The 25,035-nt window shown below is 36.3% G+C and overlaps 2 protein-coding genes across 4 annotated transcripts in view; one reads left to right on the top strand and one right to left on the bottom strand.

Annotated features, from left to right (window-relative positions):
* Positions 1 to 16,358, top strand: part of HLCS (holocarboxylase synthetase) — a 126,661-nt gene extending 110,303 nt beyond the window's left edge. For both annotated transcript variants that reach the window (XM_080602808.1, XM_080602809.1), the window contains 5 exons: positions 3,313 to 3,380; positions 4,452 to 4,612; positions 7,864 to 7,978; positions 11,341 to 11,554; positions 12,012 to 16,358. In XM_080602808.1, coding sequence (XP_080458934.1) covers positions 3,313 to 3,380; positions 4,452 to 4,612; positions 7,864 to 7,978; positions 11,341 to 11,554; positions 12,012 to 12,180 — 727 coding nt within the window. In that variant the 3' untranslated portion in view covers positions 12,181 to 16,358. The remainder of the gene's footprint in view (positions 1 to 3,312; positions 3,381 to 4,451; positions 4,613 to 7,863; positions 7,979 to 11,340; positions 11,555 to 12,011) is intronic.
* Positions 16,359 to 16,413: 55 nt separating this feature from the next.
* SIM2 (SIM bHLH transcription factor 2) overlaps positions 16,414 to 25,035 on the bottom strand; it is a gene marked incomplete at its 5' end in the record, with an annotated part of 59,548 nt that continues 50,926 nt past the window's right edge. Inside the window, 2 exons of one of the 2 annotated variants that reach the window (XM_080602825.1) lie at positions 20,555 to 20,812; positions 24,879 to 24,976. In XM_080602825.1, the coding sequence (XP_080458951.1) occupies positions 20,696 to 20,812; positions 24,879 to 24,976 (215 nt within the window). In that variant the 3' untranslated portion in view covers positions 20,555 to 20,695. Of the gene's footprint in view, positions 20,813 to 24,878; positions 24,977 to 25,035 lie in introns of both variants that reach the window. The other variant, XM_080602824.1, reaches the window with a different exon arrangement.

Raw genomic sequence — 25,035 nt, 5'->3', positions numbered from 1 at the left:
GCAGGCCATTCAGGATGCACAGCTTGGAGTCAGACACAGCACCGTGCAGTTAAAGGCTATGAATTGTAAATGGATGGCAGTGGAGAGTTTAGGAAAGATTCTATTGGCCACACTGCTTATTTTCAAACTAGACATAACGGAGAGAAACAGTGGTTATAAAGAAGTAAGGCAAGTGTTTGGTCCACCTTTTTGTTCAAAGTAATGCAAGAAACTCATCAAGAGACATAGGCCTTTCCATTTGACTAAACATTGAAAGTTTTGTTTTTATGTTGTTTTATAATTCTCTGTGTAAATAGTAGTTACAAACAAGCTATCTGAGAGTGAGATTTTCAGGCAAGAAACTTGGGAGTGAAGTGACTTCATAACTTACCCTCTTGTGCCCAGGTATTTTAACATCTGGAATGTAATGTTGCCTCTTGTAATACCTCTGCAATACTGTAACACAGCAGGATGCATTAATGAGAATTTCAACCTTAAACCCACAACATCAATGAAATTTATAGTTGTCAGGCTGTTAACATTATTCAAAACATAGTTTTTGTGGTTTCAATTCCCATATTACATTCATGTAGGAAGAAAAGTCATTGTGTTGACTAGTCATGAAGACAGATACTTTCTTCGACTTGAAATTTCTATAAAACAATTGCGTATTGTTTATTACTCTTGACACCATTCATAGGATGTGTTACAGGATGGTGGGTTGTGTGTATACAATCTCTCTCATAATCTTTCAATTGTTTTAATATTCCTGAGTACCAAAAGTGCCTTGCTTACATTTTGGAAAATAACACAAAAATGTTCAAAGCAGAGAACAGAAATTTACCTAAAATTAAAGTATCTTCTTCTATGATCATGTAAATGCTGTCCGATATCCTTCCTGATGCATAAATTTGTTTTCAGATGTTTCATGTTCTGTATCTCAGTGTGTTCTTTTGACCTGAAGTGTAGAGCAAGTCAGAAAAAAAAAAAAAGAATTTCATGAAGGCAAAAATTTAGGGGAAAAATATGTTGAACATTGTGACTAAGTTACTCTGCAGAAAAATGAAATAGTTAAGTCTGCAACTGATTAAGTTGAAAGAAAAGAGGGGAAGTCAATATGTAAAAAAGTGCACGTACAGTTACTCTTTCTGGTAAGGAAAATACAAGTTGTGTCTCCCAGAAAAAAAAAAAAAAAAAAAAAAAAAAAACAACGAGCACACACAATTTACAAAGCTCTGAAGTTGGAGGGGATTGTGTTTTTTGGTTTTTTGTTTTTTTTGTTGGTTTTTTTTTTTCTTTTACCATCATAGTCTTTATGGTAATTCCAGAACAATCTCAGGAAGTAGTAAAAATAAATCTATCTGTCCCTTGCTGTATCAGTCTGGGTATTAACAACTTCCCCATGTTGTGTCCGTCTTAAAGAATTTCTTCCTGACCCTTAAAAGCACAAACTCAGTCTCTGTGTTTAATATGTTGTTACCTGCTGCCAAGCCTCTAATAGCTACATTCATGTGTGCTGTTAATCATATCTCTTTGTTCTAAAACCTGTGTTTTGGATTCATAATTACTTTTTTTCCTGCTCTGATTATTTTCCTCCCATCGTGGCAGCACATGACTTTTTTTTTGCCTATTTATAAACAAGTATGAATGGAGAAGAAACAGAAATCAGTGTATTTTGACAAAGCCTGTAATCTCTTCCTAACTGTACTTCCAAATTTAAATTAGATTTTCTTGTTGCAAAACCATGAACTTGCTGTTGTAACTGAAATCATGCTTTTCCCAGATGACAGTGCTGAAGCCACATGGGGGGCATAAAGAGCTGCCTAAGATTTTCTGCTAGGTCCCAGCATAAGTGGAGGTGTATTTTTAATGCTGAAGGTAGATGGGTGATCCTGGTCTCAACGCCTAATCAATAGTGTCCAAAGGAAGGAATTATCGAGCCATATTACATGTGAAACGGAAGGGGACTGGTAAAAAGATCTGGCTATTGCTGACTGATGATGTCTCACTGATTCTGTGGTTCTGTGGAAAAACATCGTTGGGCCTGTTATGGCTTCGTCAGTTTTGGTTCAAGTATTTCAGATGAGTGAAGGCATTTATGATCCAGACTTTGCTTGGGCCCTCACGTAACCTACCATTTTGATGATTATGAAAGCAAGTCAGCCATCTGAAAGCTATTCTGAAACTTTTTGCTACTGATGTCGCCCCAGCAGTTACTAAAGCCCTACTTTGCAAACTGAAGCAGGAGAGATGGATGGTTCCTTAACTTGATGTCTGCCAAAATGTTTGTGCCTAGTGAGCAGTCGGGGTACATTTCTGCTTGGAGCTGGTCCCTTCTGCTCAGGGATACTTGCTTGATTTCTGAACTTGAAAGGCCTCTCGTATGTATCTGAAATTCAGAGGAAATAACTCTGAAGGATTGGACTGCACTTATCTCCGAGACAAGACCACTTTTATATGAATGAACAACATGATATTTGTGCCCATATTGGAAGGAGGTTTTTAGGCTATAAATCACTCTCTGGGTTTGCCTTGCTGGCACCATCTTGAATATCTATTTTATCTGTTAAATAACTCTTCCCAAAAATGTGAAATGAAGAAGGATCACAGCACAGTTCAGATCTGTTTTAAAGCGGCTCGAACTAAGTTCTCACAGTAGGGTTTTTTTCTTCCTTTTTAAAGTCGTGCATTGACTCATTTGGTGGTGTTAAAGTGCACTTTCTACTTATCCCCAGAGGAAAGTTAGTATTCTTTTAAGTGAAACTATTTTAAAAGCAGAACACAAGCCTAAAATAAGCCAGTGTTCTCTAGAGCTCTCAGAAGGTGTAGATTTATTTACTGTAGTTAAATCATAATTAGTTCTCAGGGGATAGTGTATCTTTTAAACTGCTTTATTGCCACCATATTGGTTTTCTAAATAATCAGAAACTGCTGCTGTTATATTCTGTAGTATGAACAAAAATTTGCTTTAAGTAGAAACAAATGTCTAGAATTGCTAGTTGTCACTTACTGAAGATAGCGACACGCAAAAAAATAAGCACTTCAAGAAAATGTGAAAAAATACAAAGCGTATGTTATCAGAAGGCACCTTAAATGAACTATGGCTATAACTTTTTCCAGTGTAACAGATACGGTAATGTTTTACATGATAATTTTTCAATTAATCTTTTTTAATATTCTAATGCTTTTTGGTCAAGAATAAATATTAACTGAAAACGGATAAATGGTAGTGCAATGTTAAAGTAAAATATTACCTGATATTTAAACCTAGATTTTCATGAATGTAGCTTAGTGTTCCAGCTGATAAACATTTTTTTTTTCCTTAATTGGCAGGTTAATGTTCAAGTTGCCTGAGGAGATGGGTTTAATAGCAATTGCTGTTCGACAAACAGAAGGGAAAGGTTAGTAAGTTTCCTTCTTGTGCTAATAAATGCATATTAAACATACAAAATAGGACATTTTAATGTCATATAGCTTTGTTAAAGATACATTATGAGTATTTTTGATAATAAACTACAGAATAATAGTGTTCTCTTCTCCTCCTGCTTGAACTGTGGATTTAAACTCAAAACCTAAGTTAACAGAGACCAAAGTAAACGTTTTCAGGATGTTTGGTGGCTTTTGCAGAAATGATTTAGTGGTCTTCTACTTTCTGCCAGAAAGTCTCCAGTCATGGAAACTGCCATCACTACATTTAGTGTAATACAATTCAGACTTCCAAATCAGAACTCCGGTTTGATTTAACTAGAACAAGACTGGGTTGTCAGACTGGAAGACTTTTGTCAGAGAGGTTTTGTTGAGTCTACAGGACTGTCTTGAAACATCATGTGGGCTTTCACAATCTTTTGCAAGTAAATACAAGCAGGTTATGCCTCTTGTCTAGAAAAGTGCTACCACTGATATAAAAGTCACTTTCAGTTTATTAGAAAAGCACAGTGCCCAGCGTAATAAGCTTTTCTGAGCACACATCTATATAAAGTCAGTTAGCTGGTTTCTGACTCAGATCTAGCATGTGTCAAGTTGATTCACAGTGTGGATGGATTTGTAGACACATACAGAGGATCTTCACAAATATTTCTTCACTCAAACAAAGCAAGATTATTTGAAATGTGTATGTTACCAAATACCAGGCAAAGCTTGGAAGCAAGTAATTTAGGACATTATAGGAAACCAGTAGCAGAATGCACTCTAAACAACCTGCTTTTTTTGTTGCTGTTGCGTGTAGGGGTGGGGTGGTGTTTTTTTTTGTTTTTGATTTTTTTTTTGATTTAAAAAAGATAGAGCTTTGCACTTTAGCTTTTTAAATTTCAAAATAAGTTTGGAAACTCCTTTATAGGACTTATTGTATGTGCTCAGGTTGGTACTATTGAATCTTTCTCTTCTGTAGTTGCCTACATTAACAAAATGATGTTTTTAATAAATATTTTTTTACTGTGTTGAAATCAATTTTTTTTTTTCTTTCCTCTCCCCAGGTCGTGGTGGAAATGTTTGGCTCAGTCCCATGGGTTGTGCACTATCCACTTTACATATTACAGTTCCTCTACATTCCAACTTGGGCCAGAGAATTCCTTTTATTCAACACCTAGTGTCCTTGGCAATGGTAGAGTCAGTTAGATCAATACCAGGATATGAGGTACCTCACTTTAATTTTATCAAAATTCCTGTTTCTGTTTCCATTTTCCTTAAATTCTGAGTATTTACTATGTCTTCTTTGCATCGAATGACTCAACACTAATACAGTTGTAAACAACAGTAGTAAGTTTAGCCTTCATACGTACTTAATTTATATGTTTTAAGAAATCTAGTATGCATATGATGAATACTGGCTTTTATCGAGCTGATTAAGTATACTACCCTCATTTCACTCATAATCTAATGAAACTTAAGACTCAGTCTTCAGCAATAAAGAAAATGTCTTTTTTGTTTGTCTAACAATTGAGTTGATTTGCTTTGGTTCTGAAGGAGTTGGGGAAGAGGGAGGAAGGAAAAATGAATAAAACTGACAAATCCTTTTCTGCTTTTTTTTGTCAGTTCTGTTTCAGTGGTCATTTTATCCCTTTTAAAGGATTTTTCCAACCCTTGTTTAAAGTTGAAAACTGATTTCTAAGGCAAGAACTTAGGAGTATTGCTCTCAAGAGGGAATCAAGTGTCCTGTCATCAGTATTAAAATGAAGAACCAGTCTTCTTCATCACCTCATATATCTCCTTTTTAATGTTACCATTTCCTAATATTTGCTAACTATAAAACTTTGGTATTTTACAGAAGTAGTTAACTAAAGCATATGTTTCCTATATTACAGAAAATCAATGACTTATACACATTTACACATGAACTTTATTATAGTGGCACCCAGTAGCTTTGCTGAAGTTTAGGGTCTGTCAGCCTTTCTATTAAAACCTTCTAACTTCAGTGCTTCATAACTTGACTATAAAAACAAAATGCTTTAGGCTAAAATTTGCAATATAAAATATTTGGCTAGAGTGAATAATTTAACCATTTAGAATAGAAGGGACAAGGGTTAGTTTTAGAAAATATGAGTCTGACTGGGGAAGGAGTTAATTTATGAATGGAGGTGGTTTTGCTTCTGTATGCCTACCCTGATATACTGTGGCATTTTGTATTTTATTGCATTCAAGAGGAAGAATGTGACTGATGTACTAAATATTACTATAAAGATAATATGTACCACTAATGCAGATACTGGGATACCAAACTTATTTGGACACTTCCTGTGTTCCCAGTAGCTTGGTATGTCCCAGGCAAAGCTGCTGAATCTCCTTTGAAGTAGAAAAATACATACTAAAAAGTCTTCCAATACACATCCTGGGGATATTTGAGAGGATTTAATTCTGTTGTGGTGTCCCATCCCACCCCCCAAGGAAGTCAAGTCCTAGACAATGGGTTAAAAAAGTGTTACGGGTCTAGACTCAAGTACATTGAAGCAAGGAAATTCAAGGATTTGTCTGAAACTCAGAGCTTCAATTTGTCCTTTATTTAGACTTGTGTGTTGCAGGGCTTTTCTTTATGTCAGATGAACAGCCATGCCATACAAACTGTAGCAGCTGAAAACAATGGGCTAATTTAGAGAAGTGGTTTTATTCTTACCTCTGCATTTCTTTACCTCTGTGGGAGTATGGGGAATCTTAATATTTCTTTAACACACTTTAATGGGGTTTGTTATGCCCAAAGTCCATTTCAGGATTTCCATAGACAGATATGAAATGCGTGTGTTTCAGTTTATCGTTTTTAGGATTCTGTCATGAATGTTTGCAGCTCTAAATAGGCAGCGACTGAGGCCTTTGTTCTGGGCTCTCTTTTGACAAACTCTGACAGTTCAATTGTAAGTTTTCCTGTCAGATGTTAGTGCTGCAAATTCAAACAAGCTTATATCCAGAGAGTGCTTTGCTTTCCCATTCTGAGAACAGCAGAAATCTCACTCTAGTAAAGGAAAATAAGAACATGCTCCATTCCCACTGTGCCTTACCCATCATTTCTTTGACACTCTGATAGTTATGCAGAACCTTGTCACTCTGTTTTGTGGCAAACAACACGAGTCTTCACTGTGTAGTTTGTTTCATGAAAATACCCCACTGGCTTGTTTGCTTTTCATGCTTGCTTGTGACCTCAGTTGCCACGCTAAATAAGTGCCCAGTGTCTTACAGGCATATGGATTCCCTAAGTAAAATCTAGTGAATATATTGTCATTCTTTTGCAGAAGGAAAGTGATGTCTCCTTTGGTTACCTTCAGAAGGTCTCTTAACACTGATAATACTGTTTAACTGTGGCATACTTTGCATGTCTCAAGAGTCTTCTCTAAATCCTTTCACAGTGTGAAGAGTCAGGTTGTTTTTTTGTAATGAATATGAATTGGTGGTATTCTCTTAGCATGCTTTGATAGCAAAATCAGTTAGTATTTCCTGTCAATGTATGTATAATGGACTCCTCTCTGGCCTTTAAATCTGTCAGAGAAGTAGACATGGATCCAGGTGCAGTTTTCACACATCCTGTAAAGGGATTTTATAATCTACAATAGGAGAGAATATGGCTCTTGTAGTCCTGGAGCACCTCCCATAATCTGCCTCTTGGGATACGGTCATATGCAGTTTTTCAAACTACAAGAAGCACATTACTTTCTTTTTGTGTTTAAGTAGCCAGTGCAAAGTTCAGTTCAGTTCTATGGTTTCAACAAAAACTTCTCTATTGCGCTGGAACAGTGTCATACAACACAGTTTGTGTTTCCAGCTCCACGGTTTCAGCATAGCTGCCGAAAGCATGAATATATTTAGAATATTACTGAAGTATTTACATAGTTGTGAACTGGAATTTCTCCTGTCTGCTAAGTTCAAGAAGTCATTGTCTCTTTGTCTGGTTTCTGCAAGGATCCTCAAATCTAGAGTTGATATTATTGTAGATTTACTCTGATCACTTATACTTCATCAGCAGTGACCCACACTTGCTGCCAGTTTTCATCTTTCTTGGACAGATCTTTCAGTTCTTTAACAGGGCATAATGAATGAAGTAAGTGAATTCTATAAAACCGTATGATTTTGATTCTATAAACCTCTACTATCTTTAGTTCTCCTTTTGGTTGCTCTAAGACTTTATTATCTACCATTATTTATTTATTTTTTAACTAAATTTAAACTTTTCTCTGACAGCTGTTAACCTCTTTAGTAGACCATGTAACCATGTTACCATGATTTTATCAGTAACACTTGTGAAACCCTTAAATAGGTTCTTATTATGAAGAGTTGACAGTATCGTATCCAGTGTGGCAAAGAGGTACAGAAAATATAGAATATGGAGTGATGAATGAGCCATGTTCTTATAATCAGTTTCAGAGAGCAAATTGTTTCTAAATGTGTATGGTTTTGTTTCTTTAGGACATTGAACTGCGAGTAAAATGGCCAAATGATATTTATTACAGTGATCTTATGAAGCTTGGTGGAGTTCTGGTAACCTCTACACTTATTGAAACAACATTTCATATACTTATTGGTAAATGTCTACTTTTAAGCTTTTCTATAATGTTTTTGTTGTTGTTTGTTTGTTTGTTTTCCCTAAAGAAATTTGCTGTTAATGTGTTTATGAGTTCAAATGATAAGGACAAGAAGAAATAATGACAGCAGGCATAAGGAAATAAAGCACAGTATTAAAAAAAAGAAAGCACATAAAGTAAATGTTTTCATTCTTCTTAAGAATTCCATATGCTTGACAAGGAAAACATAAATGCAAGCATCTAGGCTGGTGTAGTGGAATTCAAAGAAAGAGCATTACAGGAGAGAGGGAAAATGTCCTTGATCTATTGCAAAACTAGTAGAATATACAGAAAAATGTATGATTTTTTGGTTTTCATTTTTTTTGCAACATGACAAATAGGTAAATAAATAACATGCCATTTAAATCAGGAGAGAAAGAGCTATGTACACATTGTAATGTTTTCATTTCTCCTTTTGTCCTTTTAAATTTATTTGTAACTTGCCTCTGTTGATATCTTTTCAGAAATTGGCATATTGCCAGTGAAGCAGCAGTGTAGTAATTATTTGATTAAATACTCTCTTTCTTTAGTTCTCTGAAAACATAAAATTTGCAAAGTGCTTAGGAAGGCTGGGAGGAGCAGGGTAAGGAATGACAGACTATTTGTTCATTTTGAAGATGAACAGTCTATCTGGAAGGCTGATTCCAAAAAGGTAGCAAGGCCAGTCCCAAAAAGACTGTATGTGTATTTTCCAGGAAATGCCAGTGCTTTAACAGGGAAAGACATCAAAGTATCTCCACCACCTTCTTCTGTGAAGCTTGCCCAACCATTATATTTTCTGTTTAATTGTTATATCCTCATTTTGGAGATGGTCTACATTTATAGAATGGAAGTTACACCCAGATGCTTAAAGAGTCTCTCTTTGCTCCATCAACCATTTACAGCTTCCATGTGTTCTTCCAGCGCCTGAGCTGGTTGACACAAGAAAAGCAAATAATGGCTTTAAAACTGTTCCTCTTGTCAAATGTCTCTTTGTACATGACAGCTTAGTTCTGCACCTCGAGCTGCTTATTGCAAACACCAAAACATTTAAATTAAAATGGAAACTTGCTGTATGCATTCTCTCTGATGCCCATAGGAGTCATCTTGGTGATGATAGCTCTGAAGTATAAACAAAATATACATTTTCATCAGCATTTCATCTTAGAAGCTTCCAGCCAAAAGAGAGTTACTTGTTATATACTACTCCAAGGATCTTTTCCGTCATTTCAGTGATGGCACTGGGAGCAGTAAGGGTGACTCATGACACCTAATTTCTTTTATTAGTAGTAGCAACGAGATCAAAATTCTGCAACAGCAAAGATAAGCTAGATGCATCATCCTCTTTCTACAGTCGTGCAGATTCCTTTCCTAGACCTTAGCACTCATAAAGAAAATCCCATGAGGGTAATGATCAAAATCACACGTCATGTACATGGCTTCACTGCTCTGAGAAGTACCTCAGAAGAAGAGGTGGGCAAGAGACAGACCTGCCTTCTCACCTGTACCGTGTGCTTGAGGCCTCACAGATGGCAGTTTATGTTCATACTGGTGTGAAAAAGGAAGAAAAAAAGAACACATTTTAAACGTTATTTTTAAAAACTTTTTTTAAAGTACTTAATTGTTGTAGGACTTTGGGAAGAGGAGTTCTGCAGAATACACTTTTTTGGTGTAAGGGCCAGATTCAGAACAGATATAGGTAGCCAAATATAAATGGACTGAAAGGGACAGCCAACGTGCCTGACCTGCAAAAGCTCTGTCTACCTCTGTGTGGAGCTAAGGGATGGATGCCTGCTCGGAGTAGGGGAGAACAGTGCGCAGATGCTCAAGGCAGTACTAGCCCTAGAATTGGAAGATGTGTTAGTCACATCAACACGCTGCAAGGTCAGTGTTAAATTATTATTATTTACTCTTCTCACACGGGCAAGAAAAGATGCCCTAAGAGTCCTGAGCACCTCATATTTTTCAGATTAGCTGTCTACATTTTTGCCACCATGCTTATTCCCAGATGCTACTGCCTCATCTGAGCTCATCATCTCAGTATGTTTCTCATGTCCATTTCAGTTTTAGGAAACTAGTGATCTCCATACATACACACCTGAGTGCCTTTAGCCTGCAGATGAACTCAAAGGCTACATTTTGCACCCTGACAGTACATAACAGAGCATAATAAGCACTGTCATTCTTTCTTCACTTGTATTATATTTGAGTTTAAACAGCTGAGTTGTGATCTGCTGGCATGGCATATTATTTTTTCCAGTTCATTTTCCTTTGTATCTTCCTGATAATACATCTTCCTCATTTCAGTGAGGTTGATATCCTGGCATTGATATTACTGTGGCTTCCTTCTATGAATTCTCTGGTTAGTTAGAAGTCAAAAACTCCTTTTCACTGAAGAGATCCTTCTCCTCATGGTTAATACAAATTAATTCCATATATGAACAGTCTCATTAATAGCAAATTTACAAAACAATGCATCTGGACCTTCCTACAGATGGAGGTGCATCATGTCTAAACGTGATTGACAGGACTAGTGTTTTATCCCAAATGTCTGAGGAAAGAAAAATCCAAATTATTAGGAGAAAAAATAAACAGGTAATACAATATATTTCTTTACATCCCTTGAAGCCTGTTTCAGCAGGCTGCAAAAAAGGCCCCAGGAGGCATATTTAAATAAGAAAGGCATTCTGCCAACGTTATTCTAGCTGGAGAAATCTCAGTGAGAGACTTGAGGCTTCTAAAGGATATGCTGTGGTAAAATAGATTAAGCAAACTGGAGTCTTACCCAGCAAACTTAAATCTTCTGGGCTTTTCACAACAAGCCAGACGAGTCGTATCAGCTGAGTAACAATGCTTAATTTTCAGAAAATGAAATCAGCTAACTGCAGTAAACAGAAAGTATTCTTAATTAAATTTTAAACTGAAAGATAAAACTGCGTCTCAGAGTATGATCAAGGATTTGCTCTCAATTAGCTAACTACCTGTCTACTTAGAGTGAGTAAAAGAATTTCTCACTTTGATGTTATTATAACCAATATGCAAGTTGCCACTTCACATCTTACTAAACCTCCATGATAGGGTATTGTTTTGTTGAAAGGACTGTACTGGATTTACTTCTACAATTTTGAAGAGGCACTTTAAGGACAAGAACCAAGTCAAATCTGGACTGTAATTTGTAATTATGCAAATAGAAAGATTTAAAGGTGTAAGAGACTGAAGAAATACTGCAAAAAAATCCTCAGAGATAATAATATATCAACTAGTTGAAGTACAAACTTTTTAGTAGAGACAAAATAGTCATATTTACAAATCCTGTCCCATTCTTTTGGTTTGTCTTCTTCAGGCTTTGGATTTAATGTGAATAACAGCAACCCCACCATATGCATCAATGACCTCATCACAAAATTTAATAAGGAAGAGGGGACAAAACTTAAGCCTTTAACTGCAGACTGCCTTATTGCAAGAACTGTAACTGTGCTAGAGAGGCTTATAGATATTTTTCAGGAGAAAGGGCCCAACGGAGTTCTTCCCCGTTACTACAAGTACTGGATACACAGGTAAGCATAATGATCTTCTCTTTTAAGAAAGTTAGAGATAACTCATGGATGTTTTATCTTCCATTTTCAATGTTCTACCAGGTTGCCTTTAAAACTGGTGACTTAACTGAAATATATATTCCTAAGTAGCATGTGATTCTTTGGTGAGAATGAAAATAACACATAGTAAAATCAATGGACTAGCACAGGTTAAAGAGTGTTTCTAGGTATTTTACAAAGCTGCTGTAGTCATGTCTTTTACCAAAAGGAAAAAAAAAAAAAAAAGAGGGGATGGGGGTGTTACTGTTAATTCCACAGAAAGAAAGTAAAGCAGGAAATAGAAAATATTGCCAAAAAACTTTCTCTGTTAAGAACCCATAAAGTGAGAATATTCTACTAGATAGTAGTCCTCTATGTTATTTTTTTATTGTTTCTGCAATCAATTAATTCATAACTGTCTGTTTTTCTTTAACTACAGTGGTAAGCAAGTCCATCTCTACAATGAAGAGGGCCCAATTGCATGGATAGTTGGGATAGATGATTATGGATTCCTTCAAGTTCATGAAGAAGGCAAAGGTGTAGAGTCTGTGCATCCAGACGGCAACTCTTTTGACATGCTGAGAAACCTCATAATCCCAAAGCATTAGTAGTCCTCAGAACTCACAATGCAAAAGGAGGCTCTTTACTATTCAACACCAAGCAGCTAAACTTGCTTAAAGGTGGGAGGGTGGTTGATGGCGTGGTTGTTTGTTTTTTTTTTTCTCTTCCAATTTCTAATGTCTTTGTTCTTTGAGATGGATAACTTCAAGAGTTTAAGAAGAAGTAATTATCTTTTGCTAAAGTCCTCTATTCTGTTGCATTAACTTAAAAACACATCTACGTTGCCATTCTTTATAAGCACCTATTCTTTAAAAGGACCCTGATTTCAAAGGAGTACTTTGTAATGAACAGAACTTCTTCTTCGATTACACACTGTATTTGGCTAAATCTTTTGTTTTCAGAAGGGGTGTTTTCATTGTGTTTAGCACTATACAGTACAAGATTTACATATTTACCATGTTTTTATTAACTAGATTCAGGTTTTTTTTGTTGTCTGCAGTGGAATCATCTAGAAGAGCTCATCATATATTTCTGAATTAGTGGGCTTACCACTGTGCTTAGCTTCAGGTCTAAGTAGAACCTTGCTGACTTGGTTCTTCTCCATATGGACCTGTACAACAGTTTACATACTGTGCTTTGGTCTCAAGTCTGCAACGCTATCATGGCTGCCTTGAGTTTTTGGAGAGTTTTCCATCAGCTCGTAAGAACTGTGGTTGGTTATACCAATGTATTTTTGCTTTTCCTACTCAGTTGGATCTAAGCAAATCATCTCATATCTCCGTTAAATTATAGTCTTCTGAGAGGTTTTAGCCCTATAAGAATAGCCCACTGGAGGTCATGACGGGTGTAGCACCTAGTTGAAAAGCTCTTATCTGGGTTATCGTAGGATTCCATTCTAGGGGATGGAAGTCTAAACAGTTTAGAGTTTAACAGTAATTCCACTGTAATAGTAATGAAGTTAAGAGAATAAGTAAGAGAAAATGCCCCACTCTTTAAGATCCCTGCTGTAAACAGTTACTACAGTGAAAACAAGAAAAGACGCAGTTACCTGTGTCCAAATTCTCTTCCATCATTTCTGGTTTCACCCCTCCTTTCCCAAAGTAGGGCATCTGGTTTTGCTGTTAACCACTGAGAACAAGAGGTTTAACATCTGCTGACCTGGAAATAACTTGCTCTTGGGGCTGGCTGCACAGTGTTAGCGTGGTCATGTTTGGAAAACATCGTGAGGTAGGCATGTGGGATCTTCTGTGTGATAGGCAGCTTGTTGGGTTTTCTCCTGTGCAAGATGAATTTGTACCAGGAGGCTGGCCACCAGAGCACTTCAAATGGTTCTCTACAAACAAAAAGTTTATCATAGGTGTGATGTGGCCAGCTTCATTTCCTCAAGTAGGCAGCACTGCTTATTATGTTACCTGGTCCCTACTAAAGGTGGATCAGCCAAATTGGTTTCCACAAAGCACTTCTGTCTACTAGCCAGAAATGTTTTTTTTTTTTGGTTAAAGTTCACCTCATAAACAATCTGAACATGTTAGTAGATTGTTTCAGTTACAAAGCCAAGAACTCTTAAAGCAAGGAAGCTAGTATGTAATGGTAATTTAAAGTAATCCTCACATATTAGGTTTTAGGTGGTTTGGCAGCAAGTGCTAAAAATTAAGTTGTCCCTCTTACATTTAGGACTTTTAGCTCCATATCACAGTATATTAGTGTGTGTGCCTGGTTGTCTGTCGTCTGCTGTTTTGTTTTCCCTTGTGATCTGCATCATATGAGACTGCACACCAATATTTCGTAGAACTGTACAGTGGAGTGTAGACAGCTGTTAATTGGCTTAGTTAAAATGATACACATGAACACCGATTTTTACATTTTCCCACCAGATACTTCAAAGCTGCTTTTGGCTGTTAATTTTTGGCAGCTACCTTTATTTTATAACCAAATATTGATGCATATTATAATTGAATGAAATTTGAGTCTAAGTTAATAAAGTTTAAATAAAAAAGAGCCCATTTATATATACATATATATAGCGTGTTTGTGGTTGTGCGTGTGTGTATGTACACATCTTTGTGCATCTTCACTTCTTTTTTACCTTTTCCTTCAAGTAGCTCATAAACATTGCATGCTGCTGCTGGTCAGCTGTGGAAAGCAAAATTCTGGTACTGTTTTTTTCAACCACAGAGTTTTACAAAACTTTAGATCTGTATCTCAATATGAAATTTGTAGCTAAAACACTATCTGTTTTGGTACAGTAGACTATGCCAATAGGAAACATCGTTGATATCACTCATATTCCAGATACACTGATGAGTGCCTGTAGAGATTCCTTTTAATGATTAGGCTGGGCATCAGGTTTTGACTTGAATTGCTTCCTTAAAACATGCTCTCCCTACGCTAGGGACAAGTACTGTATAAGAATGATGAGGAAAAATGATAAAACATGTTCCTGTTGGAAGGACATAATGGAGTACCTGCAAAATTTCACTTCACTAAGCTATCACAGTGAGCAGAAGGCAGATGTATTTTTTAATAGTAAAACGCTGCAATATTTCATGGTTGCTATCATTCCATTTTGGATTTCTTCATAGTCTTTTTTAATGAAAAGCATGTTTTATTCTTGCTTTGAGTAGTAAGATTATTCTGAAAAGGTTTGCATTAAAACTTAGCACTGAACTTCCTTTCTATAAATAAGAACTAATCAAGTGTGGATTTGTCAGAGCATAGGTAGATGGTGTGGGAATACCACTTTGCCTCAACTTTTTAGTGGCCTCTTCCTGTGTGTGTAAAACTACCTTCTGTCTTGTGGAAATAGCCTTGAGTTGAATAAAGCATTTGTTACAGACTTGACCTTTCCTTCAGAAGAACCAAAGAACTTCACAAAGAAAATTCATGTTATATACAGAGCAGTGGAATCAGGTCATTCTGGCTAGCAGCTGTTACTGTCAAGAACGCCAGTGAACCTTCCTATACCGCACTCATCTTAAGGTATTTGGGGAGCACAGCCAGTAATCTTATTCTTTTTATGGCAAACTTGGCACACCCAGAAAACCACAACATTTTTGTATTTTTGTTATTGTTCTTTACATAAGACAGACAAATGTGGTGTAGTGTGGTCTCTGAACATAGGTATGTAGAGAATCAGACATCTCCAGACCCAGAAGTAATGCACTGAAAATGTTTAATTTTATTAAATGTCTAGATTAGTAAACCACTTATTTCATTGTGAGGCTGATGTCATATCTTAAACTATTTTCTTGATGAAGTGCTTTCAAAAACATTTATTATGGTGTCCATATTTCTGTGACTTAATTTTTTTCTCCGAGACTGTTATAACGTTTCTTGAATTACACATTGTGCAAATATCTATAGAGATTGTTTGTTGATCAGAAAACTTTTGCAGAGCAAGCAGAGTGTGTTGGCATGTCTGTGTTCAGAAAGAGTAAGCAGGTTGTGTCCAGACAGAACCAATGCTGTTTCCAAAGATTTGAAATAGTAATAATGTACTTAACATTTAAGAGTTCAAGCAGTACATCTCACTTCTATTAAAATGTTTTATAAGACTTCAGAGTGTTGTTAAAATCTATCCAGCAAATATAATATACTTCAAGGGCTATTATCTAGAAATAATATTAAAGTATTTAATTCTTTATGCTGCTGTTTAATTGTGCAACTGTTGGGGGGGGTTAATTATTTTTTTGCTTTTTCTGATCCAGCTACAAGACCTCAGCAGTCTAAAAAATTACTCTCTGCAACTACTTTGTAATATGCAATAGCTACATCAATTTTTTCTGTAGTACAGCTTAGTAGGTGTTGTGAAAAAGATTTGTGCTGCTAACAGTTGATTCATTCCTGGGGGAAGCTGGCTTGATAAAAGCATTTGCATGCATAAGTTATGGTAGTGATGCACAGCAATGATCAGACACCAAAGAAATTAAATCTGGACTGAAGTAAGAACAGAGGTCAAAAAATGGTGGCATGCAGCAGAGTATCATCATGTAGCAAACAACTGAGAAAAAAGAACTGCAGGGAGGAATTGTAAACTGATGCTGTATTTGAATATCTTGCATTAGGGTGTTTCATTAGTGATTCTGTGTTATCTTCCATTCTCCAAGACTCTCCCTTTAAAATGTAATGTGGCTTAAACAGAAAACATAATTCCTTGTATTTTATGATACACTAACTGTCAAATATAGTGTCATAATTGAAATAAATTTTCAAATATACAGTGTTATTCTTTGTGAAATCTTGTGTTTTGTAGTAAAAAAAAAAAACAAACTCACTTTTCCTTTGGCTACAGGACTTTATTATCATTTTAACAGTTCTGTTTTACATAATAAATAAGCAAAAATGCTTTACATTTTTAGGGAATACATATATAATTCTGAGCATTAATAGGTTGTTTGTTTTGCGTGCTTTTTCACCTACATTTGCCAAATAGCTCATATCTGCATCATATATAAAAAAAAAAAAAGCAAAATCTAATGTTCAGGAAAAAATGTAATTAAATTTTCTCTGTGTTGCTTTTGAAGTATGAGTGAAATGTTGAAAAAATGCTTGGTGTGGTGTTTTGTGATTTTTAGAGAAATGCTAATATCTGGCAGGTATCCCATTCATAAAGATAGCATTTCCACTTTATCTCAGTGATCTATTATCAGATTTTACACCTATAGTCCACTGTGCTTAATTTAATTAAATTACTTAAATGCCCTTTTGAAATTACATGGTTGTAACCTGGAGAGAAGTCTGTTCCCTTACCACCTTATTTGCATTGCACTGTTTCTATTAATAGGATAAAAACTTTTGAGACATCAATATGGGATTAACATTTCCAACTTTATATTTAGGTAAATCATTACCCCTCTCACACTCTTTCTCTCTTTCCTTCTGCATAGACTTTACTTGCTAGGCCTGACCTCCCCCAAGATTTTAGATCCCATCAAGTTGCATGATAAAGGTATCTATGATAAAGATATCTATACTGGCTGGAATAAGTATGATGGAGAGAACTTAGGTTATTTTTCATAATATAATGCAATTCACACTCCACTTACATGACATAATTTTTTCCAATTATTAAAAACATTGCCACTGTCAATGGCTGCACCACATTCTACAGTAATAGCATACTATAAACATCTGTAGTTTAACTGACTAAAAGTCGATGCCTGAACTCGTATTTTTCTCTCAGTATAATGTACTCACATTCCAGATGTGAATATGCAATTGCTGTTTCTATTTTGGAATGGCAGGAAAAATGTTTCACACATTTGCTTTTATAATCACAGATCTTTTCTAAAACCTACTCTGTATTATCATATGTGAATGCATAATTGATTCATTATTTCCTAGCAGGGAAAATTCGTGTATTTGAATGTCATATACTGCAAAACATCTGTGGGAGAGTGATGGAACACCTCCTCTACTCAGGCTTGTTGAATAAAGCCTGGAAGTGTGAATAACAAGCTAGACGCTGGAAAAATATTTTGTGGTATTTTACTGAAAAATATTAATGGTGTTTTTTAACCAAAGCCTAATTTGTACGTTCCTGAAAACATGTTTTTATTATGAGAATTACTTATAAGAACAGAAAAATACACCAGATTGACTTCATGTGCAGCAATGCACTAATGAGGTATGTATGGAGAGACACGTAATATGAAAGAGTTGTGCATCAGGTTTCTTTTTAATGATGCAAACAATGTCAGTTACTCCTTAATAGGGTATGGTTTTAATTTAAGAAAATTAACATACAAGTCATAGCATAATTGTATCTGCTAAGAAGTTGGGTGCATTCATGAGTAACACTGGCTGGGAAAGCTGTTAAATAAAGCCAGTATAAAACCAGCTTGAGTCTCATCAATTAATGAAATCAAAATGATAATAATACTCACTCATAACATTTCTGGAGAAATGCCTTCTCTAGCTTTAGAAAAACCAAGGGGTACAATTAAAGTGAATATGTTGGTTTGGCTTTGCTGTTTTTTTATCCTTGCTAAAAAGTCGCTATTCTCGTAGTGACTGATTAGGTATTTTTGCTTATATTTGTCATGAAATGTGGCATTTTTTTAGTAAATTAAGTCAGACAGCTGTGAATTTCCAAAGTGAATACCGATTTAGCTTCATAATAAAGCTTTCTGTGTTAAACTTTTAATTGAAAGCAATAAAAATACTGAAGATTATTTTCAAATACATTAACGGTATTATTGTTTACTCATAGCAATAAATATCCATAGGTGCAAGGAGGTGACTGAATATTATTACTGTACATACAAGATGGAGAATGTGTACTTTAAAAAAGTGTGTATTTCATTACATTTTTATCTGACAAGGTGCAATCCATGAGCAAGTATTTTTCCATATTGCACAAGCCAGGTAAGCATTTTCTTTAGCAAAGGTCTCTTTGGAGAGAGTCTGGTAAGAGAAAAGAAGTTTCTAAAATGTAAACTAGCTTTGAATGGGGCTAAGAAATGTAGCTAAATATGGTGGACTCAGATCTACAAAAACCTTTATTGTTATTTACACCTATTATGTAGGGAGCCATACGTTGTTTTATCAAAAGCACATGAATGTTTTGGGAAGTGGGTGAAAGACAAACTGGACCAACTTGTCAGGAAAACACACAGATTCGTATGTTTCCTTATTTCTTGGTTTGCAAACTTTACAAAGAAGTAAAAACAAGGGGGGGATCTATTCCTAATAGGCTGGGCAGAATTTAAATATATGCTGTATGCTTTTTGCTTTCTAGTTTATTGGCACAAATTGAGATGTATGCAAAGGGTTCACTTCAAAGCAATGATGTACCTGGCTTTACTTCAAGTGCAATCTTGTTTCTTGTGGTTGTGCAATGACTTCTGACTTTTCTTATTCAGATTGTCCGCTGACATAATTTGTGAAGTGCATGAATCAGGCAAATATTAATCTTACCTTTGTGTTGACAATGAGATTTATGCTTAAGGAAGTGCAGTGTGTTAAAAACTGAACTTTTCAAACTTCAGAAGGTTGCTAGTAAGTTTAAAATAAAGCGTAAATGTTCATTATTCCCTTGACTATAAATAAAACATTTTCTGGTGCTATAATTAAAATGAATTTTTGATTAGCTGGTTTGAAAAACTACACAGCGTTCTCCCAGAATATTCAGTGGAATACACTTTTTAGAAGTTTCTTTTTCTTATTACATTTTTATGGGGAATAATCTTTAGTTCCTGCTATGCGATTTGTCCCAATTCGCCATGACAAGACCTGTAACCCTTTAATATATATCTTTTTATGTATTAATTTGTCATGATATCATTCCTTGTTAAGTTAAATGGTGGCAGTAACAATCTCTGAATACTGAAATCTGTCTTAAATAAATCAAATTCAGATTTGATTTATTTTAAAAACTTTTGGATAATTAATAAATAAGCGTGTTCCAAACTGAGTTCTGTTTGGTTTGTACAACTGTATTATGGATACTAAAAATCATCACTCTTTAAACAAAGTTCATTTGTCAGGATGTTTAACACTTGGGTGGAGAGTTGATGTAAGGTTTCACACAGTTTGTCAAAAATTCCTAACCTAGAGTGTACAGTTTATGATAATGATTAAAAAAAATAATATATCTTGAATGTACTTTGAGAAGGAGGGGATAAGGGAAAAAATGTTCTTCATATAAATCTCTGCATATAACACCTATCATTTAATTTTGTTGCACACTATAAAATAACAAAAATAAGATCTGTAACAAGTCTTCTCACTGGCACCAGAGCTTAATCTTTGACAACGAAGCACTGAAGCTAGATGTGTTCTTTTTCCTGACCTTGAAGGTGCTGTTACACATGGCTTGCCAGGAACACACAAGTCTGTCCCTCAATGACCTTCAGCTATGCTCAGTAAATGTAACCATGTTTTCTCATGCTTTTTTGGAAATCATTACAGTTTGACTTCTCAATTACATGTAAATACTTTTCTACTACCGTCACCTTCCATTGGCTATTATTACAGAAGTTCCAATATAATGGGGTAGTGCAGTTTCCTTGTGGGTTTCTGGAGAAGAAGCTGATGAGGGGCTTTGGTTTTTGTAAATAAATGTATTTACTTCCTCAGAATTGTACCCATAATTTTCTCCTACATGTCCTGTTGCTGTACATGATGAAGTTTGAAATGTGCCATGTTTAGCTAAAACATGGTGATAATTTAGAAGCACAAATGGAACTTGTCCAGAGGGTCTTACATCCATCACACACTCACTTTCAGAATCATGATCGAGCTTTACAGTCATTCTCTCATCACTGTCCACTTCATCTAGATTCGTAGCATGGTGACTAATATGCCCATATTTAGGTTCTTTCATACAAATCCGTCTTGTTTGTTCATATACGGAGGGCACTGGTAGGAGATGACTTAATTGTCCTATAGCTTTAGACTGGAAACATTCTGATTTTGGCAGCAAGGAATTAGCTATTGAGTTTGAAAAAGAACTTTCATTAATACTCATTTTTTCTTGTAGGTCTCTGTTAAAAGCTAACTTGTTTTCTTCTTTAATAAGATGGTGAGGTGGCTGAATCCTGTTCTCTATTTTGGCGGGTTTCATGATGCCGGAATCATAAATCTCTTCTTTGTATCTGCTGCCTGGCATGGGTGCTGTGCAACTTGTAAAGTTGTCAGAGAGAGCATCTTGGTTGTATCTTCTGTTTGATATGGGCACTTGCAGGAAAGAGAAAACATGTTAATCACTGGAGACGAGCTCATATAATAGTTACACTCTGACACTTTTTATGACTGAACTTTAATACCCATTTGCTTTGGGACGGATCCAAGTCCCACTGAAGACATCAGAGACACTCCCATTTGCCTCGGTGGCTTTGGATAAGCTTCTCTAAGACAGTACTGAAAAGTCAAAAATCATTCAGAAGCAATTCTAAAAATGTTTTCTGTGTTACTATGTGAAATGCCCATTTGTTTATTTGACTGTATGATTATAAATCACTGTCATTGTTAATACGGTCAAATCAGGAAACTAAACCTAAGAACTAAATATTAGGAAATGTGACTTACTATTTAAAAAATTTGGACTTAATAAGCTCTTCTCAGAACTCAGCAAATGATTTATCAAAGGTAGTCTAACATTTACTAAATGTCGGTGATTACAGTAAAACGGAATTTATTTTTCCTGTCACTGTGGAAGTATACTGGACACTTGCCCTTGTAATGAAAGGGGAAGAAAGTATATAGTATTAGATACTGACTTCCATCATGTTCAAGACTTTGCTTTTTTTTTTTTTTTTTCTGTAAAAAAATAGTGTCAGATACTAAAAATGTCTACTGAGAGCAACAGAAATACTGCTTAAGTAATGCCAGATCTCTGCTTTAAAGATACTTTTATATGGTGGAACTGTATGTATACTAGAAATGTAATTTAAAATAAACACTGAAAATGTTCACATTCAAATATAGGAGTACTGAACTGGGTGTGCATTGAAAATCAGAAGTTAAATTTTAAATTTTCAAGGGGCTTGGAACCTAGGATTTCTATTCAGGCTTCTTTAAAATATATTGAGAATCTTTTCCCTGAAGCTTTTGTATGGTGGCAAAACTTGTTTAATAATTTGAATTGTTTTTATCATTTTCTGCTTGGTTTACACAACTTTTCCTTTAGTACTGTCCTATCTATCAACAAATGATAAGAGAAAAAAACCCACTGTCTTACTCCCATACAATATGGCTAAAATTAGGTGAGTACTAATTTTTCCTGCTGAGTATCTTGTATGAACAGTTTGACAGTTATACTACTCCTACAAGGCATATTTGAAAGTTTTATGCTAAAGGTTAAATGAGGCACTTACCATATTTCTCAAATTAAACCTAAGCTCCATTTTGTGTCATGGTTACTGAAAGTCCTGAACCCCTAAGTGCCTTTTGTAAAAGGGGCTTTCTGTTTTTCTAAAAATTTTATTCAACATCTTAAAAGTTTTGGAGTTCCCCTGTAGTAGTTGCTGACATAACTGCACCCGCTAATAATTAGATATTCCCTATGCTATAGTAGACTGGAAAAGCCTTCATGTATAACAGAGGAAGCAGAAATAGCTCAATTGTACCTTTTTTTATATGCATAGCTTCATTAATTTCAGAGGGAGTTGCACCACATAATTAACACCAGAATTTAAACAGGAATCTGGATCCAATTTCTTCTTGATCAACCCACCATCCTCCAAGAAGCAACAACCTTTCAAGTTATTGTTTTTAATTTGTATGCAGACATTTCATTACCAAGAAGTATATGCAGCCCTAAGTGAACTGACTTCTCGTCAGCTGTTGAAAAAGAGCCCTCTTGGATCACAAATCAAAACAGGGATTCAGCCACATCTTTGACAATAACTTAGAAATTTTACTAGTGTGATTATACCACTATAATTTTAACTCCACTTTTGGCAGTCTTACCATGAAATAAGTATCCATGCTGAGAGTTGCTGAGGTAAAACTAACATGATTTAACTAAGCTGGAATACCAGTTTTGGTGTTTTTCCCAAACTTGACATTTCCACAAGAGTCATGGGTTTGTTCTCTTACTGCATGACAGAGTACTCTTACCTTATGGCTCTGCTCTCATCTCTGAACAAAAGATTGCCCTTTTCCATTTTTAGAGCCTACATCTGTAAGAAGATGAAGCATCAAGGCAAACAGTTGGACACAATCTTTTTATCTTCATTTTTGTAATCTCAAATTCTGCTGGGCTGATAGCTGCTTTCTTGGTACCAAGAAGTAATTTCCATACTTGGAGATTTACAGGATATTATCAATTTTTTTCTATCCGGTGTCTCAAACATGGTTTTCATCTCTCTTGTTGAGGAAGAAGGTAAGCATTTGGTTAATTGCTTGCAGGCTTCCATTAAAGTTGTCAGCACTTTTGCGGAGTTAGAGCAGACAGTTAAGCAAGCCTGCAGTGCAATAGAGCACAGTAGTTTTTGCCCAGTCACACTCAGAACAGTTAGTGGAGCTGGATGAAAACCTGCTTTTGTCTTCCTTCATGGAGAAAAACCCAGGCGTGCCCTGGGAAGGACTCCTCATGGGGAGTTCTCTCGTGACCTGTTGCTCCATGCTGCTGTGGAAGGGCAGCATCCCAGGACTGCTTCCACCCATCCGGCACGCGGGCACGTGCCCACATATCTGCCTCAGCAGGTGCATCAGGATCCCCTGCACTCCGCAAGTTCTCCAGCCCTGAAAATGCTTTACAGTCCTTGCATTCAATGCACTTAAGTCAGTGCATTCATTTGGGATGCTTTCTGGATCACTCCTCCGTGCTAAGTGAGAGAGACGTATTGCACATCTAAGGCTGTATATCATATGAGAGTGATAGTAGCTTTCTAGAAGGCCCTTCATACTTTCTTACACTGCCTCCATTCATAGCAGCCTACAACTGCAACAGCAAGCTTCGTCCTTCAGGCATCACGTCTGTTAATTCTTGCCAAGGAGCTCTGCTTTCCCACTTGCACACCGGCTGCAGCTCGGGCAAGCAGAGCGAAAATCCCGAGATTAGAGCTCCCCTCTCTTGGCAGCCTGCTCAGAGTTCGACATCCCACCATCCAAATGGCGACAGGAAGGCTACCCTAGGAGGAACTGGTCTGTAAAACATCATGTCTATGCACGGTTGTGGTGTACTAGAGTGATCTTTTCCCCTGCTAACCTGGTGCTGCAGTGAGGCGCATTCCCTCCTGACCTTTACATAGTGCAGTCAAAGATCGGCTGGTGCCCAGTATGGGAAAGATGGTTGCAGAAAAGATATTTCATTCACAAACATGCCTTTTTATACCAAGAATATAATAGGCAGATCTGCTCCTTGCTTTTTCATTGCCCCTATTTCAGTAAACAATGAAGGAAAGGCATCTTAGAACCAGCATAAATCAAAGAAAGACCAGTACTTTGAATAGACCGTCATACAAAAGTTATGCAGTCCTTATCAGCAGAGAGTTTTTGCATCCTATCTCTGGAAAACCTCATCCATTTTTACAATGCTGGGGAAGCTCTCTTTGTCCATGCTGCATCTTTCATACTTTTTCTTGGGCTTTCTGATCTGCATTAATCTCTGAAGAGTATACTCCTGACAGTCACTACAAGTTCTGAAAAGACAAATGCCAACACTTGAATGTTTACGTGTACCCCATGATATTTCAGAATGTCTCCTAATCCTTGGTACAAGAGGTTCTTCAGAGAAGAGGAGCAATTACTCAACAATCCTAGTTTTGCTGAAGACCAGCCAGCAGAGCTGCTGTACTGCACTCAGGTCACACACTCCTGTGTCACAAAGGTGTGCTGACATTCCTCTGTGTCAAACAACACAGAGGTACAACAGACCTTAGCACTGTCCACGTGAATGAAAAAGATATTTTTGTAGATTAGCTTGATATCTGCCCTGTGTCCTGGCCTGAACCCTAATTGCAAATACTCTGAGGCATGAGCTGATTTTGTAATTATTAGTTTTCCTATTATTTTCCCTCCAAAAAACAATAGTAAGACAATATGGTCTTCATGACCTCTTAGGGGATTACATTTTTTCAAGGAAGATGTCGTATTACTTCACAGGCAAAACCTGGGGAAGGGGGTTGAGGAGGCCAGAAAGATGGGTGGAGAGAAACCAGAGCCTTTTCATGGATTTCCTTAATATTCTTCATGATTATCTGAGTTTTAGCATGAATTGTGGCACTACGCTTCATACAGATAATAAAGACAGGCCAACAGCATAACTTAAGAGATGTGCAAATACTCTGATACCCACAGTAGTAATGCATCCGTTCAAGTGTAGAAAGGAACATCCCCGACTAAGAAGATGGTTGCCTTCTCTAAAGAGAGTTTCTTTACTGATGAGTAGGCCAGCTGGAAAAAAAAAAGTGGAAGAAGCTTTGAAACCAGATTCTGAGGCTGCAGCATCTGAT

This window comes from Anser brachyrhynchus (genome assembly GCF_964034855.1).
Source record: "Anser brachyrhynchus genome assembly, chromosome: 1".
Lineage (NCBI taxonomy): Eukaryota > Metazoa > Chordata > Aves > Anseriformes > Anatidae > Anser > Anser brachyrhynchus.
The sequence above is the reverse complement of the archived record's forward strand: the minus strand, read 5'-3'. Positions and strand labels throughout refer to the sequence as shown.